We start from the raw sequence: 17464 nt of genomic DNA, 5'->3' as shown, positions 1-17464 counted from the left end.
CAGCAGCTTCTGACCACAAAACTGATGGGTGACAAACTAAGAGAAATCCTTACTGCATCTTCTACTTTATTCCTTCTGGCCCTTAATCTTATAAACAGGTACAGGATCCAGTACCTGCAGTGACTTGGGAATTGTTTTCAGTCAAAGACATCATTATCCTACTCACATATTTGAGTCTTAATTTAGAAAGTAGAAATAGTAAACAGAGATGCTAAAGCAAATTCAGAGAGGAAAAGAAAAAAGACTGTTTGGGAGCTGGAAATGCCAGGTGCATCCTCAATGAAGTGGAACTTCTGTTGGAGCAATCACAAATACACATTCCATTTTCCCAGAATGTTTTGCAGTTTACAATCACTGATACATATCTGCTTATTTACCCAGGCATTTGTTCATGGGTAAATATGTACACACACACACACACACACACACACACACACACATATATATATATATATATATATATATATACACCTCTGTATGTAAATAGACAAACACTAGGTAGGTTGGAAGCTCCTAATTTATTTGTAGAGCAATTTTATTTGTCAGAAAATGTACATTTCCCTTTTAGTACTAATGCAGAAGTTGTCATAACTTTTCTTGTTTCAACGGATCCCACGAGTTTCATTACAAGTTCCCTGACACCAGCTCCAGGTCAGAACTTTTACAGGGGAAGACAAGAAAGAATTGCTCCTTGTTGCAGACATTTTTTCATGAAAATATCTTCTTTCAGATTTGTCTATCTTCTGGGGAGCTGAAGCCCCAGAAAAAGAATGTAAACAATGATTATCAACTGCTGTAGAATGCAATAAGATGCACTTGTGATTGGTTCATGTTCCAAGTTTTTAATTAAGGGCCAATCACAAGAGCAAGCTGGGGACAGAGTCCCTAGACACAGAACTTTATTATTGATCTCCTTTCTATTCTATTCTTAGCTTAGCAAGCCTCTGCAACTTCTCTCCTTATTCTATTTAGTATAGTTATAATGTATTATATATCATATATCAATAAATCCAACCTTCTGATCAAGAAACAAGATTCTCATCCTTCTCTCACCCCAGTGACCTCCTCAAGTCACAGTAATAGCTCCTCTTTTAGTGGGGGGAAGGGGGAAGGAGGAAAGAAATCTTTTGTTTCAATAACACTTGGATTTCACATAATTTTTTCTTATGTTTATTGTGACACTGGAGCTTCAGGACCAAGCCACTCAAGCTGGCACTACCTGGAGTGTGGGGAGCATTTTTTTTTTTTTTTTCTTTAATATCTGCAATAATGCAGCTATAAAAGCAGATTGGTTGCTGCTTAATTCTGCCCAAGCAACAACAGAGGTGCTCCCAGAGAGCAAGAAGTAGAGTTCTAACCTTGGGTTGTGTTTGTCCAGGTTCAGGACAGCTCACCACAAGCAAGCCCTCAACAACTGTGAGTGAGTAACTCTGTGTGTGTGGAGGATATGCAGGGAAGGGGCAAGGAGTAGAATTCTAACTTTGGGTTGTGTTTGTCCAGGTTCAGGACAGCTGAGGGGTTCAGGAGCAGGGAGGAGGCAAGGAGTAGAGTTCTAACCTTGGGTTTTGTTTGTCCAGGTTCAGGACAGTTCAGCACAAGCAAGCCCTCAACAACAGTGGGTGAGTAACTGTGTGTGTGTGGAGGAGCAGGGAGGTTCCATAGAGCAATCTGAAACTGCAAAATTGCACTGCTCATGTGCAGACTCTTCCTCACAGGATTCAATCCTTATATTCCATTCCTGAAAATTCAGGTTTGCCTTAGACCAAGGAGACCTCTTCAAGGAGAAGGGACTTCTAAGACTGTACATGCTACAAAAAATGCCGGATGTGTTATGCATGTTGATGCACACATTGGCACTAATAGTAACTGCTCTTTTTTTAAAAATCGTATTCTTTTTTTTTACTTCTATGAGGAAAATAAAATAAGCAAACTGATAGCAAAGTGTGACTTCCAATGGACAGAAAGCTGAAGATGTTTGAGTCTTTGAAAACATTCTTCAGCCTTCTTATATAGTGAAATATATATGATTTCTGAAAACAGTCTAATGTGTTCAAGTCTTATGTGTTTACTGCCCTTATTTAATTGAATGTAACACTTACAGCACAATTTAGGGTAATTTGCAATTTAAAAGAGGAGTCATAATGTTTAAGCAGGAAAAATTGATTTCTTTCAATCCAGGAGGTGGCAGTGCTGTTTAGTTTTCTGAGTTGAATAAACCAAGGATTTATCAGGTTGTGTGTAAACAATGATTTCTTTCCTGATGGGCTTGTGCAAAATCTCTTCCTGGGTTATTGGTTGGAATTTTTGCTCTGGATTTAGAATGCTCAGTTCTGTCTCTGCTCATCTGTGGACATTCATTCACTGGCCCTGTGTCACCTCCAACACTTTACTGGAGTATGTTTGGTTCATTTTAATTTCCAGTTGGATGCAAAATGGTAAATCTTGTGGCTTTGTGACATTTGCATTGCCAACACTGAGAATGTTTTGTAAAGCACTTTGAGGTGCTGCAATACATCCACGCCAATTGCAATCTGGGACACACAGTAAAATGTCGTATTTAATCTGATTACAGAACTAACAGCTCTAAAAAAAAAAAAGAAAAAAATGAAATTTTACAGATTACTATTCTTCCTTCTTGCATCAGAAATGTTGACCTTTTTCTGTAAGCATTTATTGAAGTAGAGACAAGGAACTGTGTGAATAGTTTTATAGAATTTAATGCAATTTTAACAATTTTCAAATCAGTAGTTCTCCAAAGCTTAGTTTAGCTGCATGTTTCTGTTCACTTTTATAGGACCTACTTCAATTCTAAAGATATCTAGGACCACAACCCTCTAAAGACTAAGAGTTTGTTTGCAGTAGATGAACATTTATGCTCTAGAAAAAGACTATTAGTAGGACCTACAATTTCAAGGATCTGCCCATTTATTCTTCTAAAAGAAATTTGCTCTTAACTTACACATTTAATTTGTAAATCTGAACAGAATATGGTTTCTGATAATTCTGGTGCTTAAGAATCTAAAGGCTCTTTTTTTTAGGATATACTGCTTAAAAAATCAGATTTCTTAGCATGATGAGGTGCAACAGTGTGATGTGTTAAAGCTGAAGAAATCAATTAATTTTATTTACCTAAACCCAGAGATTATTCACTGTTATTTAAACCAAAGTACAATTTTCTCACATTATATGAACACAAGAAATTGGAAAATGTTATTCATTATATTGCACAAAGTAGTTTATTTGTGTAAAGGGGGGAAAAAAAGGAATTCACAGACATTTTCTTCCAGCCTTGCTTCAAGCTTGGTTTCAAAACATATTTCACTTCTGAGAACTCTCTCCATTCTCTGCCAAATTTATCTTTTTAGTATGTGATATTTCATTCCAGGCTTCTAAAAATGCAGTTTTGTAAAACACAATAGAGTGGTTGATTTGATTTGTGGTAAAGCAAGCAGAGGTAAGTCAATTTTCCTTTGTAGTGAGACTCCATTACTGTTGTGCTGTTATTGCTCTCATCCTTATTATTCCAGCTGAGTGTTTGCCACCTGCTGAACTCTGTGCTGATGGTGCAACCTGCATTAGTGAAGAATTCTTTTGTGATGGAGTCTTGAACTGCCCAGATGGTTCAGATGAATCTGAAAAAAGATGTGGTAAGAATGTGAACTCCTGTGAATCATTCTTTTTACACATGCTTAACACTGTCAGTTGTTTGTAAATAGTTCACGGGCAATAAACTGCACAGGGAAGTCCAAATCAATTCTATTAAACATAATAATGAGTGATTTTTATAATATTTATCTTGCAAGAGGAAAAATGTTCTGTAAAATTCTTGCTAATGAAGCATATATGCTTAAAAAATAATGAATATTAGAGTCTTTCTGTTTTAATATAAAGTTATACATGACCATGTTCTCAGGGGTCTGAGGATGAGGGAAGAGATGAGGATCTGGCTCCATGTTTCAGAAGGCTTGATTTATTATTTTATGATCTATATTATGTTAAAACTACACTAAAAGAATAGAAGAAAGGATTTCATCAGAAGGCTAGCTAGGAATAGAAAAGAAAGAGTGATAACAAAAGCTTGTGTTTCGGACAGAGTCCGAGCCAGCTGACTGTGATTGGCCATTAATTAGAAACATCCAACATGAGACCAATCACAGATGCACCTGTTGCATTCCACAGCAGCAGATAACCATTGTTTACATTTTGTTCCTGAGGCCTCTCAGCTTCTCAGGAGGAAAAATCCTAAGGAAATGATTTTTCAGAAAATATCATAGCTACAGTTATACATTTTTTGCTTACTGTAGAAATATTACTAACATAAATACTATGTAAATTACAAAATAATACGCAAATTTAATGTGAAGATTTGCATCAGTGATATGAAATAGTGTTCAGAGCAGATGACATGTACAGGTCCCATTCAACCTCAGCCAGTCTGTGATTCTATGAAATTACAGACCTGAAACCCCACTGCAATTTAACAAAAAGAGTGTTAATCCTGCGGTGCCAGTCAGATTATTTGCTTTTGAATTATCTTTGAGTACTGTGCCCATTTCTGGGCCACTCACTACAAGAATGACATGGAGGGACTGGAGAGGAAGAGTAAAAAAATTGGAGAATAATCCATATGAGGAGCTGGGAGGCCTCAGCCTGGAGAAAAGGCAGCTCAGGGATCAGTTTCTCATACCATACAACTCTCTGAGAGTAGGATGGAGCCAGGTGCAGTTCAGGCTCTTCTCCCAGGTAACCAGTGACAGGACAAGAGGAAATGGCCTCAAGCTGTGCCAGGGGACATTCAGGTTGGACATCAGGGAGAATTTCTTCACAGAGATGGTTGTCCAGCATTGGAATGGGCTGCCCAGGAAGGTGGTGGAGTCACCATCCTTGGAGGTGTTTGAGAAAGGACTGGACATGGCCTGGCAGACAAGGTGGTGATCCAGCAAAGGCTGAATTCAATGACCTTGGAGGTCTTTCCTAACCTAAATGATTCTACTCTATGAGTCCATCTGACTTCCTGGTTTCCCCAAGAAACTGTTTGTACCAAGGAATTGACTGCAGTGCTCCTTACCCAACTGCTCTGCAGTTTTGTTGGGAGGTGCGTGGGTTAATGCTGCCTGCATTGCTCTCCACAGCCTCAGCTCTCAGTTAAAACTCTGTTAAGTTGTCTCTCAAATACACATTGTAAATGTTTTAGGAGAAATGGGAGCAATTAACACTCCCTAAGTGTTTTTTTTTTTTGCTTGTTTGTTTGTTGGGTTTGGTTTTTTTAACTATAGAATTTGATGCTAGAAATCTGGAAAGCTTCTTTCCATTCTGCTGTGATAAGAAGAAAACAGTGAGGGCAGTCTGCTTCGAGCTTCCAGAAGCACGTGAAATGCCAGGCTCTAAAAACAAACAAACAACTAAAAGACCAATTATGTTTTTAAAGAATCTCAAAGCTTGATCCTGAAGCTTTGTGACAGGCTGAACTTCTCTGTTATAAGTGCAATTTTCTTCAGAAAAAAAGAAAAGGGAATTGCAGAAAAGAGATTGCAAAATCTTAGCTTCTCAGAAGAGACTCAAGCAACTGAACACCCTTTTTTTTGTTTGTTTTATTGATTAAAATCATCTTGAAAGGTTTCTTTCTGGCTCTGCAATGCAGTGCAGTAACAAAAGGCTTCACAAAAGTACAGCTAGCAATTTCAGTGAAAGGGTCTCTAGAGAAATGTGAAGTCTGAGCAGCAGCCACTAATAATGACTGGCATTGCTGTAAAGCAGCCACGCAGGGGTACAGAAAAGGAGACTGGAGGCTGATCCCAGGAGGGGTTTCTGCAGACTCTTTGCAGTTATTATATGTCTAGACTATAATTTTTTGTGATTACTCACCTCACAGCATCACTGCAGCACTGAGAGAGATTAATCAGAAAGTAATGGACTGGCCTTTGGCAGAGAAAGATGCTGTCAAGTGAAATATATGGGCTGGATTTGACCGGTTTGGGGAGATTCTCCCCCAGATTCAAGGCTAACAGGATGAAGTCCTCATAATGTCCCATGGAACAGAATTAAATAGAAGTAGACAGCAGGATACATATTGGGGAAAGAGTAGAAGTGGCTCCTTCAAAGGATATCTCCTGTCTCCTTAGGAGAAAAACTGCAGCTTTTCTTTGGGCTCCAGGATGAGGCAAAATGTAATGACTTCCATGCCCATCCATCTTTGACCACAGCTTCTTGCTCCCTGCAAGGAGGAAGCACTGGGAGGTTCTTTAGGGAAAAAGGACCAGTCCCTGCTGTCTTCCTGCTCATTCCTGACACATTCCTTAGCCATACACCTAAGGACCTGTTTGAATTTACTCACTGTCTCTTAAGAGATAAGGAACAAACAAAATTAAACAATAAGAAGATAAGAACAATCATAATAATAGGGGGCATCTCTTATGAGGAAAGGCTGAGGGAGCTGGGGCTGTTCAGCCTTGGGAAGAGACGAGTGAGAGGGAACTCCATCAGTGTCTGTCAGTGCCTGCAGGGAGGGGTCAGAGCAGGGACCAGGCTCTGCTCAGTGGGGCCCAGCAATGGGACCAGGGGCAGTGGGCAGGAATTGATGCCCAGGAAGTTCCACCTGGACATGAGGAAGAAATTCTTCACTGTGCAGTGACCAAACACTGGGACAGATCACACAGAGAGGCTGTGGAGTGTCCCTCACTGGAGATGTTCCAGAACCATCTGGACACAATCCTGTCCCAGATGCTCTAGGTTGATCCTGCTTGAGCAGGGAGGTTGGACTCATTGTGGTCCCTTCCAACCTGATCCATTCTGTGATTCCAAGAGAAATGAATGACCAAACAGTTGTCATTGATTTTATTAGAAAAGTATGCTCATCTTTTTTATTGTTGTATATCCTTTGAGACTCCTTTTAGATCAGATTATGTCTTACTTGTTAACAGGACCACTTTTTCCTAATCTTCACTGATAACAAGCTCAAGAACAATCAGTTCTTCTCACACTGATTTTCTTCTTCTCATTGGTAAGGACAGGAAATATGTGAATGAAAGTGGAGAAAAAAAGTACTTCAATACCAATACCCAGCTCTAATGATAATATAGAATAATAACTATCATTCATGGACCTTTTCTAAGTATTTAAAATCTTATGTGTTCTGTTTTCCTCTCAAAGATTGCAAAAGGGAATATGTTTCTATTTCAGCTCATGCATTAGGCATGTTGGCAAAGTTCATTCTGCACAGTCTTTATTTATGGTATATGGCTGCATGAAACAAAGCTTGACTTTTATTTTGTGTTTGCTACAGTGACAGGCAAAAAGAATTTTGCACTTATAAAATCAACACACAAGGAGGCCCAATTTATTAATTTATATATAATTTCCCAGAGGAAAACTATGCTCAATAAAATTCCCATTTAATTTTCAATATGTTTGGTTATTCGTAATTTGGACTGTCATTATAGGTATAGTTTCATTTCAGAAATTAATTAAAAGCTTTGTATAATTTCTGATCAGCTGCCTCAAACTGATGAACTTGTCCTTACCTCTGCAGATAATCATGTGTGATATTGATTTTATCTTTGTGTTAAGCCACTATGATACTTTTTTAAAAACTGAAGAGAAAACATTATTAGACAGATTCTAATATAATGTTCAAGAGATGAGGCAAAACCTTCAGCAGTTCCTCAGTGTCTGCTGATATAAAAATCTCTACATGAATTATCATTTCCAATCTTGCTGAGGCTTAAAAATACTTTTCCCCCTATTTTTAAGTGAAGAACTTTCATAACTTTCATAAAATAGAATACCAAGGCCAAGGAAAAAAACTATTGAAAGCCCTTTGAAAAAATAGATGATGATAAATGACATTTACCTCAGCTGAATGAATTCAATATTGGCAGGAAACTTGGGAGAGCCACTTATCTCTTCAAGTACTCAGTAATATATAAGGCAAGGAACCAGGAAGCTTATAAAAGTAGAGATAACAATAGTCAACCATATCCCCTTTTGCTTTTATTCCTGTGATATCAAATTGTCTCTGGTAGTACAAACACAGTTTTCTGATTTAAAGTAGTTGTAGATAAGAACTGGTAAGGCAAGATCCTGCTTTTTTATAAAAGTATAGAGTAAAATGAAAGTATTGGATTAGCTAAATCTGGTTGCTGTTTTTGAATTATTTGGATTGGTTTAGACTAGTTTGGATTAGTTGGATTGTGTTGAATTTAAAAATGAATTTTCTGTACTACTTTTCTTCTCCTATAGTACTTTGAGATCAAACAGTGATAAGAATTAGAAATGGGAATAAATCTATATTGTATTTTATTTTGTCTTCCTATTGTTGCTTACAAAGCAGTTACAAGGTAATCCATGTAAATCAATATCCAGGGTCACCCACATTTTGGCTCTGATTCTGTTTTTCAAATGTCATTCTGACAAATGTTCTTCATTATATCTTTACAGCTGCAGTTTGTGATGGACAATTCATGTTGACTCTCTCCTCTGGGTTTTTTCACTCTATGAATTATCCAAAGCCATATAATGAAAACATTGTTTGCAAATGGATAATAATGTAAGCCATTTTCCAATAATTTTGTACCTAACATTTTTTTGGATTATGAGGTGATCTTGTTTCCTGCACAATAGTCTTATGTCATTTGCTTTTATTCCCAAATACCTCAGCATAGAAAATTCCATGTAATTTAGAAGTATGTTTTAGAATTATAAAGTTATTATATTTTATTATTATATTATATTATATTATATTATATTATATTATATTATATTATATTATATTATATTATATTATATTATATTATTTACATAAAAGCACCAAATACCTCTTAAGCCTCAGGAACAAGAAGTAGAATTCATTTTTTTTATCAAGGATATATACCTACAGATAGGGACAACTCTAATTTTGACTCTCTAGGTACATTTCTTGGGACAGGGAGAAAAAAGGTAGCCACACTATATGATAAATCTCATCCAAAAGTACATATCAAAAAAAAAATTGGATGATCACAAGTTAGACAGTCCTAAAAATCTCTCCTATGACTGTCAATTCAGAAGTTACTGCTTTGAAAGGCAGTCATTCTTATTATGGTTTCATAATAATGGCTGCTCTTTGATTCTGAGAAGTATTCATTTGGCAGATTTCAAAGGAGATTAAGAAATTGCCTTTAAAATTGCAAAAGGTTCGAGCTTCTCATTCCAAAGGCTCCTTTGAAAGTGTTAAGCTTTGATTTTGTTCAGAACTTTCATCTTTAGCCTGAAATCTTGGTTTTCCTTCTGTTTAGCACATTTTTTCCTTCTCATCCTCAGTGGTACTGCTCACCAGTAATTACTGACAACACCTGGCTTTAAAATACAGATGTGTCCCAGGAAAAGAAAACAATTTTTTTTTTTTCCCTTCTGAGTATATCTGCCTTGTTCCTCACTTCAGGGCATTGCAGAATTTGAGCTCAGTAAATAAACATGGTCCCAGTGCCCTCCTTCCTTCTACCCTGTTGGTGTTGCTCCAAGAGCTGCTATAGCTGCAGAAAGCATTGTACTAGGTGGATATCTATACCAGGGGTGTAGCTGGTAAAAACATCATTATGGAAAGAATCATGAGCAATTGCGAATAATACGGTAGAGGTTCTGCAGATATGTGTAATTACAGATTGAAAAATGACGAAAAGCAACCGCCTGAACTAATTTCCACTTAACTGCTTTAAGAAATCAAGCCACGCTGAGAGTAGAGCCCTAAGAAATTCAAAGTGGCACTCAAATTTTGTCTTTCTTCCAGAGTTGTTTCCATGAGGGAACTTTTGGGTTTTCCAATAACCTACATTTTTTATTATCCCTATAAAAATGTGTTAGAAGGCAACCTATAATACATCTGAGATTGGATTTGCCTTTGTCTAGAAATATTTCCCCATTACCTTTAGGAAGAGCTTTTTTCATGCCCTTTAACTCTAAATGAAGATCCAACGTCCTCTCCTTAGAGAGCAATATGCTCAATATTTCCCTGAAAGTTTAGCTTCCTGAACCTTCCAACTATATGTTTTACTCTTTTCTAACCAAAGCTGTTTCCTCTATCTGGAGAAATATAAAATTACTACAAGAACAAAAAATTTTAAAAGGCAAAATATCTAAGTATTTATTTCACCTTTTTCTACTTATCATTACTGATAGGCACCAGCAGATTGCTGTTAAAAGATTATTTTCATGGAGTTTGAATTTTGAAAACAAATCCACATAGTGGTAACTAAGCTGGTAATGTTTTAGAATTTTGACTACCATATGTGTCTAGTGCAAAGGAAATGGGAAAAAAATTAAATATAGATTATTCATAGAGCATAATTGTAGATTATTCATAGAGCATAACTGTAGCAAAATAAGGCCAAGAATTTTTACGCTTTACTTCAAGTGAGTTCTGGTCATTAAACTTTGGGTGTGATGATTTTGATTTGTAACAATTTCCCAAAGAGTGGGCTTTACATTATCAAACCTGCTTGCAAACCCTGTTTTTGTCATAAGAGACAGTGTTTTGGACTTTCAGGAGAGACATTTTGGTATCTTGCTGTTCATGTTGATATCTTGATACTGTTCCTCTGGGTTTGGGAAGTCTACCTGAGCAGTGAGATATATAAGAGTAAAATGTATGAAAAAAGGGATTGCAATTCAGTGAGATGCAGAGGACAACAAAACCCAGCCAAAACCATCCAAAAAACCCTTCTAGAACTGATAATTAGTTTCTAGAGTTCAGAACATTCCATTTCTAGAATACACTTAACTCCAGGGCTTAAAGATGTGCGCACACTGTTACAAAAGGTTTATGTCAAATTTTTTTGGCAATTTTACAAGCTGGAAGTTAGACAAATAGATCATCTTGATTAATAATCTTGATTAAGATAATTTCATGTTGCTTCTGAACCTATCATTCAAACATTCAATGACTTCAATGACTTTACTGAAGTGAAATAATAGATTTTCTGTTTTGAGTTTGTTTGCTTTGTTGCCTTAGAGTGCCTCAAGGGTTGTCCATTAAACTGAACTTCACTTCTTTTGAAACACAACCATATGCAGATGAGCTGAGTATTTTTGAAGGATTAGGACAAAACAAAGTTTTAAGAGGTAAGTTTATTTTTCAGCTAACAATACTAAAATCTAAATGGTAAAATAAGCATTTTGAGGTATCAAAAGCTGCACATGTATGTTTAAAAGGAAGACTGGATCTGCATGAATTTACCCTGTTAGACAATCTCAATATACCTGTCTGCCTTTTAATTTGACCAGATAAAAGCCTTATATATTATGAAAATTTTATTTGTTTTTTTGAGATCTTATTGAAATGATCTTCATAATTTTATCCCCCTCATGGTCTTGTGGGGTCCATGTTTCATTGGAAATATATTGTCAGAAGTTCCTGTAATATCACACGCAGTAACATAAAATGAAAGTATCTAAACTGAAAAAGTGGGAGAATTGCTACAAAACTTCCTGAAAATCTTTACCAAGTATTTGTAAATACATTGTTTTCCTCAGATCTTGAAATACTGATGATACCTTGTCTCTATATTCTACTCTGAAAACTGGGATTGTACCCATTTTTCATAAGACTCAGTCTCTACAGCTGAATTCTATGAGAGATTGAAAACATATTCTGAAGATAGACTGTAGGAAGAATAGTATATCAGAAAGATATACTATTATTTATCCTTATTTTTGGAAATAGGTAGAGAATGGGAATGAGAAATGGCAGAAAACTAGCTGGTATCCATATTGGTGGATATGAGAGATGGAATATGCAGAATATTTATATGTCAGCCAAACAGCTAAATGCTTCACAGGTTTGAAGCTATTGTAGCAGGATCACAGTACAACAGGAAAAGCATTCCTTAAGACTCAATAAACTAATCCACTATGGTTTTATGACAATACTGGAAATTTTAATGTGCCTGTGTTTATTTTCTCTCTGACTGTATGTTGGGTTTTTTTATTTGTTTTCAGCTTCTCTGTCAGGGACCAATCCTGAAACAATTTACATTTTTTCTCATGAGGTTACAGCACTGTTTATGTCCGATTATGCAGAGAATTATAATGGCTTTAATGCAACATACACTGCATTTAATGCAAGTGAACTGAACAGTAAGTGTTCTCTGTGTGTGTGTGTTCTCTCTGTGTGTGTATGTGTATGTGTCTGGTTTTGTTGTTTCTTTTTTATCCCAAAATTTTGGTGAATCTACACTTTCAGTTTGAGAAAATGGCAGTGGAAACGGAAGCAACATTTTCTGGCCTCAGTCCAATATCTAGATCCATTTTGAATAAATTCATACTGGTTTAAATATCAAATAAATTATTCCTGTAAGGCCATACACATGTTTACAGGCCTGTATCTAGCAGTAGAGTGATGTCTTACAAAATTCATAAATAAATAAATAAAACTGTGTCTGCACCTCCATCAGATTCCTCTCAGCCAGCTTGTTCACTAAACACTATGAAATCATTGACCACAATGTCTTTATAAAATAAAACATTCAGAACAACATCTAGAAACAACATTCAGGAAAACACGCTTATTTGAGTAATTTTGTTGCATTTCCTATAGAGGAAATTAAGTCACTGTAGGCTGATTTACAAACATATTTAAAAACTGACATTATTCATCACTGCTCCCCGTGTAATTCTAAGAAAAAACTCACCATCTCTGTCATCTTTTATTTACTAGAAGTTCTTATTCACAGATTATGAGAAAATCAACTGCACTTTTGAAGACGGCTTTTGTTTCTGGATACAAGATTTGGATGATGATTCAGACTGGGAGAGAGTTCAGGGTCCTACCTTTCCCTTGATGAGTGGTCCTGAATTTGATCATACATTTGGCAACTTTTCAGGTAAGATCAAAAAAGTGGCTTGAAGATTGAAGGAAAAACTTGATTTAGCTTATGTCACTGCATTATGGATTCTTCATGGTGGTATTACTAAAATGTTGTATTATTCTGCAATAAAAATGTCAGTGTTACCAGATTAAATGTTTTATCCTTCTGATTGCCATCTTGTGGAAATATACCAAAACTAAAAGGAAAAAAAAAAAGTAAAATTATTTAAGTGTGAGGTACTAAAAATTTCAATGCTTTTATTACACCAAAATGCTTTATCTGAGAAAGAAATTTCTATTGGGCAAAAATGCTATAGGTCAAAAACCTGTATGTATAACTTGAGGGGGAAAAAAGGTATAATTGCATTATTAGGCAAATCACTTCTGTTTCATCCCTCTCTCCTGCTGACATCCTCATGGTTGTCACAAAATAATTTTGATTTGAATAAAGCTGACCTGCAGTTTTCAGGGGGCATCTGTGTCCCTGGTTACTGCGCAGCAAACTGACCTACTGTGCCAAACACACCGCAAACACTCCAGTAACTGTTACAGTTAAATAACTTTATTAGAAGAATGGTCATATCAAAAGTGGAATCTGTTTAAAGAGACAATACTGATAGGAATTGGATTTTGAATGTATCATGAATCCTTATATCTGCATTAGACTCCATAAGTGTTTTTCTATTTTAATAATAAAGCCAAACAATCGCTGTCTCAGGTGATTTGTCAGTCCAGCTAAAACCAGATAAAATACAAATTGGATTTTGCAATGTTTATATGTATTCTATGCAAGACTTACATAAAATTTATTCAGTGACAAATGAATGGGAAAATTGCAAATTATTCTGAAAGAAGTTACTCCTGGGAAAAGAAAAAATAGTATTCTGCACTTTATCAGATAGAAATTATGCACCCCTTTCTGAGTAAAAGCACATTTTCTAAACAATCTTCAGAACACTGTTTTGTCTTCCCATTGGGCTCCTAGAATGCAAATCAGATGAAAGAATGTAAATTTTTTTAACAAAACACTTGACAATGATTTCTTTCTCTCAAAAAATATTAATGCATTTTAGGGGCTCTCAGTTTTCCTATGCCAAGTCTAAGCTGAAATATGCAATGTTCCTATGTGTAATGTTACTACTGTATTGCATATTTAAATTTCTGACCTGTATTTTGAGTAAATTGCATCATAAATATCAAGCTATTACCTTCATGAAACACTTTTTTTTGTTTTTTTCTTCTCCTGAAAAGTAAAGGCCTTAATACACATTCAAAAATTGATTACGAATGCTCAGGGAATTGATAAAACAGAGAATTATATTAAGAACTTTTATCTTTAAGTTAGGCATCATGTCTATTTTACTGCATGCTCTCTAAGTCAACAGAGGAAATTAAAGGCCTGATTAAGATTTCAGATTAATTTTCAGGAATTTTAGCCTCTCATTTGAAAAAACTAGATAATCTGGATGTATAAATAACAGAATACAGCGTATATAATTTAATTCATATAATTATAACTATATTAATTTGAAAATTCTCTTAATATAATATTTGCATATATATATATTGATTAGATAGAAGAAAATACAAGATTACACCCATGATTTAAATAAAGCAAGAATTTTATTTTAAAGCTGACTAAGTTTGCATTTCTTATGACTAATTTCAGTGTTTCTATGGCGTGACCTCATATGGTGACAAGAAGTCCAAATTCCCAGCTGCTGCAACAAATTATCTCAGAAAAAAGCTACAAACTTAATGTCACACATAAAGGGTTTTTTTTTTTTTTGTTGTTTGTTGGTTTATAATGCCTCACCTTGCTATAAAATATTCACATAGTCATTCTGTCACCCTCTCAACACAAAATCCATATTTCCCATTGTCATTTGTGGATACAGATTATGAAAATGTTGGGAAATTCTTCAGCAAAATCACTATCAATATCAAACAGGAAGACATTTTTATAAAGGCAGGAGTATTGCTCCCTTCAGAGAATATAAGGCAGAATTCCCACTGACTTGGAGAAGACTAATTTCCCATTGCTCATCTAGTTCTGAGGAGTATCCAAGAAGTTTAAAAGCTCAATATAATAACTCTTTGATGAACATATCTTGGGATAATCCCTCACATTTACTGTGTCGGGAGTCTTCCAAATCATGCAGCACTATCTGTGCTTGATGTTGTTTAAAATATAAAAACTCTAATTCAATAAGTAAAAAAGTAAAAAAGATATTTCTTCTGTCCTGGCTAAATTGTGACCATTATCTTGCAGGATTTTATATTTCAACACCCATTGGGCTTGGATTCACAGAAGAGCGGGTCCGGATCCTGAGCTTGCCTTTGGTCCCTTCAGACACCTATTGTCTAAGCTTCTGGTATTGTTACATAATTCCTGAACTTGCATTTTGTTTAAGAATGTACCCAAAGAGCTTTCTTTCATTTAAAATATTACTCCCACTCAGCGTGCCGGCAGCACCAGCCTGGTTCTGTTTGGATTTCCACAATCAGTCTCAGCTCCAGGCCTGAAGTTTAACTCCTGCATAGCTTTGACTTTTGCAGTTAGCTATGATGTATTTTCTTTTTCACCCTGCATCCAATATTCATTTCTATGCAAAAAGGATACTTAGAATCCCTGAAATGTTTTTCATCATGAAGCTTAAATAGGTCTCTACCCTTCCAGGTGTAATTTAAACATACAATTAATATTATTTTCATGCTTGCTTCAAATTAATCCTGATTTCATGAAACATTGTAAAATAAAAAGAGTGACATTTTTTCATGGATTCTGACTTTATTCTAATTCTGACTTTGTTCTAATAAAATGCTTTTCCCCCTCTAGGTATTTCATGTATGGGGATAATGTTTACCGTTTAAGAGTCAGCATAAGCAATGAGCGTGGTCAGGAAAAGATAATTTTTGAGAAACAAGGAAACTATGGAAACAACTGGAATTATGGACAAGTAACTTTAAATGAAACTTCTGATTTTAAGGTTTGTTTAGCTGCTTTTTTTTCTTCTTTTTTCATTTATTTTAGCTAAACTGATATCAGAGATTTTTGTGAAATGAATCCAAAATTCCACTATTCCAAAGATAATACTTAGTATCATTTTAAAATATCTACCATCAAACAAATATTAGCATACAGAAGACTGGAATCCCCATTTAAATTCCCACAGCCCCCTTTCCCTACTCTGGAATTTAAAGTATTAATATTTCAGAAAACATGATCATTGTCCAGGAAAAATGAATGTTATCATGAGAGCTTTCCACAAAACAAGAGTGTTCAAAGCCTATCAAAATCTGCTGTGGAATATAAAATCTCAATAGTGAGGGTGATGTGAAGTGTTTAGCCATGAGAAGATTTCAATTTAAATTACTTCAGATTGTTAATCAGTGTTTTCACTAATTACTTACAGATTAATCCACTGAAAGTGTGTTGCAGATGGAAGTTCAATGATTAACAACTGACATGACTTATCTGTAAACAAAAGGAGGAGGTTTATTCCAGACAATTCTTTCAGCACCTCTCTTTTGAAAACAATTTCTTTTTATAGGCATTTGGGATGGTTTGCCTTGCTACAGTAGTTTTGATTGATTTCTAGCACTGCTAGAAAGATGCATTTAACATCTGAGGAAATAAATGCATGTGTGACCTGGCTGCATCAGATTTCCAGGAAATATGTAACCACATATGATCTCAAAAAGATTGCTAAGCCTAACTGTAGTTCACCAGCTCTAATTCCTTGTTTGCAGGATTACTTTAAATATGTGGATATTAAAGAGCAGTTAAAATCAAATGAGATTAGTTTTAGCTTTTTGTGCCATTAGTTCAGGAGAAGTTTGGGCTGATGAGCAATGCAGAACTGCTTTTAAAATTACATTTTAAAAATAGATATAAAAAGCAAAGGTATTGAATATTTTTGAATCATGATCATCATTTAAATGAAGAAGCTACTACATTCCTTAGAATGATCCACTCAGTTTGCATAGTGCTGTTTTGTTTTGTGAGAAATTCTGCCTCATCCCCAACGAGAGAGAATTTCACTGCAAACCTTCCCCTGAGTGTAGCACCAGCGTAGACTACAGTGGAAATAAGAGCATTCAAGAAAAGACAGAATGGTGCAGCATAGTCAGCTGAAAATGGTTCATTAAATTGTAAAATTCTGATTTTTTTTTCCCTGAATTCAGGTTATTTTTGATGCCTTTAAAAGGCGTGGTCCCAGTGACATTGCCCTGGACGACATTGGCCTGACAAAGGGAAAGTGCAATGAGGACAATTATGTAGAGCCCACTGTGAGGCCAACTACTGCCACCACCCCATTGGTTCCCAGTAAGTCAACACCAAATCACTGTTGATTTCCTCCTGATGTATCTGAGTTTGAGTGGGTCAGAATTTTAAACCTCAGTTTTATCAAAACCTCTTATCGGCATCATAAAGTTGTCTGTGGGATAACGCACTAAGATCAAGCTCCATGCCTCTCCAGACCCTTCCAGCTGCAGAGCATTTTAGAGGAAAGCACAGAGGTCAAAGCTTACTCCAAACATTCCAGTTTCACAGAGCTAAACAGGAAAATCTCACAGAAAAAAAAATCGAACAAAGAAAAACAAACAAACAAAAAAACCTCA

General features: G+C 35.7%; 1 protein-coding gene across 1 annotated transcript in view; it reads left to right on the top strand.

Annotated features, from left to right (window-relative positions):
- TMPRSS15 (transmembrane serine protease 15) overlaps positions 1 to 17464 on the top strand; it is a 51211-nt gene that overhangs the window by 10297 nt on the left and 23450 nt on the right. Inside the window, exons 7-15 of the mRNA XM_058044203.1 lie at positions 1315 to 1420; positions 3528 to 3647; positions 8437 to 8545; positions 10985 to 11094; positions 11971 to 12108; positions 12705 to 12854; positions 15111 to 15213; positions 15678 to 15828; positions 17027 to 17168. Of these exons, the coding sequence (XP_057900186.1) occupies positions 1315 to 1420; positions 3528 to 3647; positions 8437 to 8545; positions 10985 to 11094; positions 11971 to 12108; positions 12705 to 12854; positions 15111 to 15213; positions 15678 to 15828; positions 17027 to 17168 (1129 nt within the window). The remainder of the gene's footprint in view (positions 1 to 1314; positions 1421 to 3527; positions 3648 to 8436; positions 8546 to 10984; positions 11095 to 11970; positions 12109 to 12704; positions 12855 to 15110; positions 15214 to 15677; positions 15829 to 17026; positions 17169 to 17464) is intronic.

This window comes from Melospiza georgiana, chromosome 2, assembly GCF_028018845.1.
Source record: "Melospiza georgiana isolate bMelGeo1 chromosome 2, bMelGeo1.pri, whole genome shotgun sequence".
Taxonomy (NCBI): Eukaryota; Metazoa; Chordata; class Aves; order Passeriformes; family Passerellidae; genus Melospiza; species Melospiza georgiana.
This window is presented reverse-complemented; position numbering and strand designations above follow the sequence as displayed.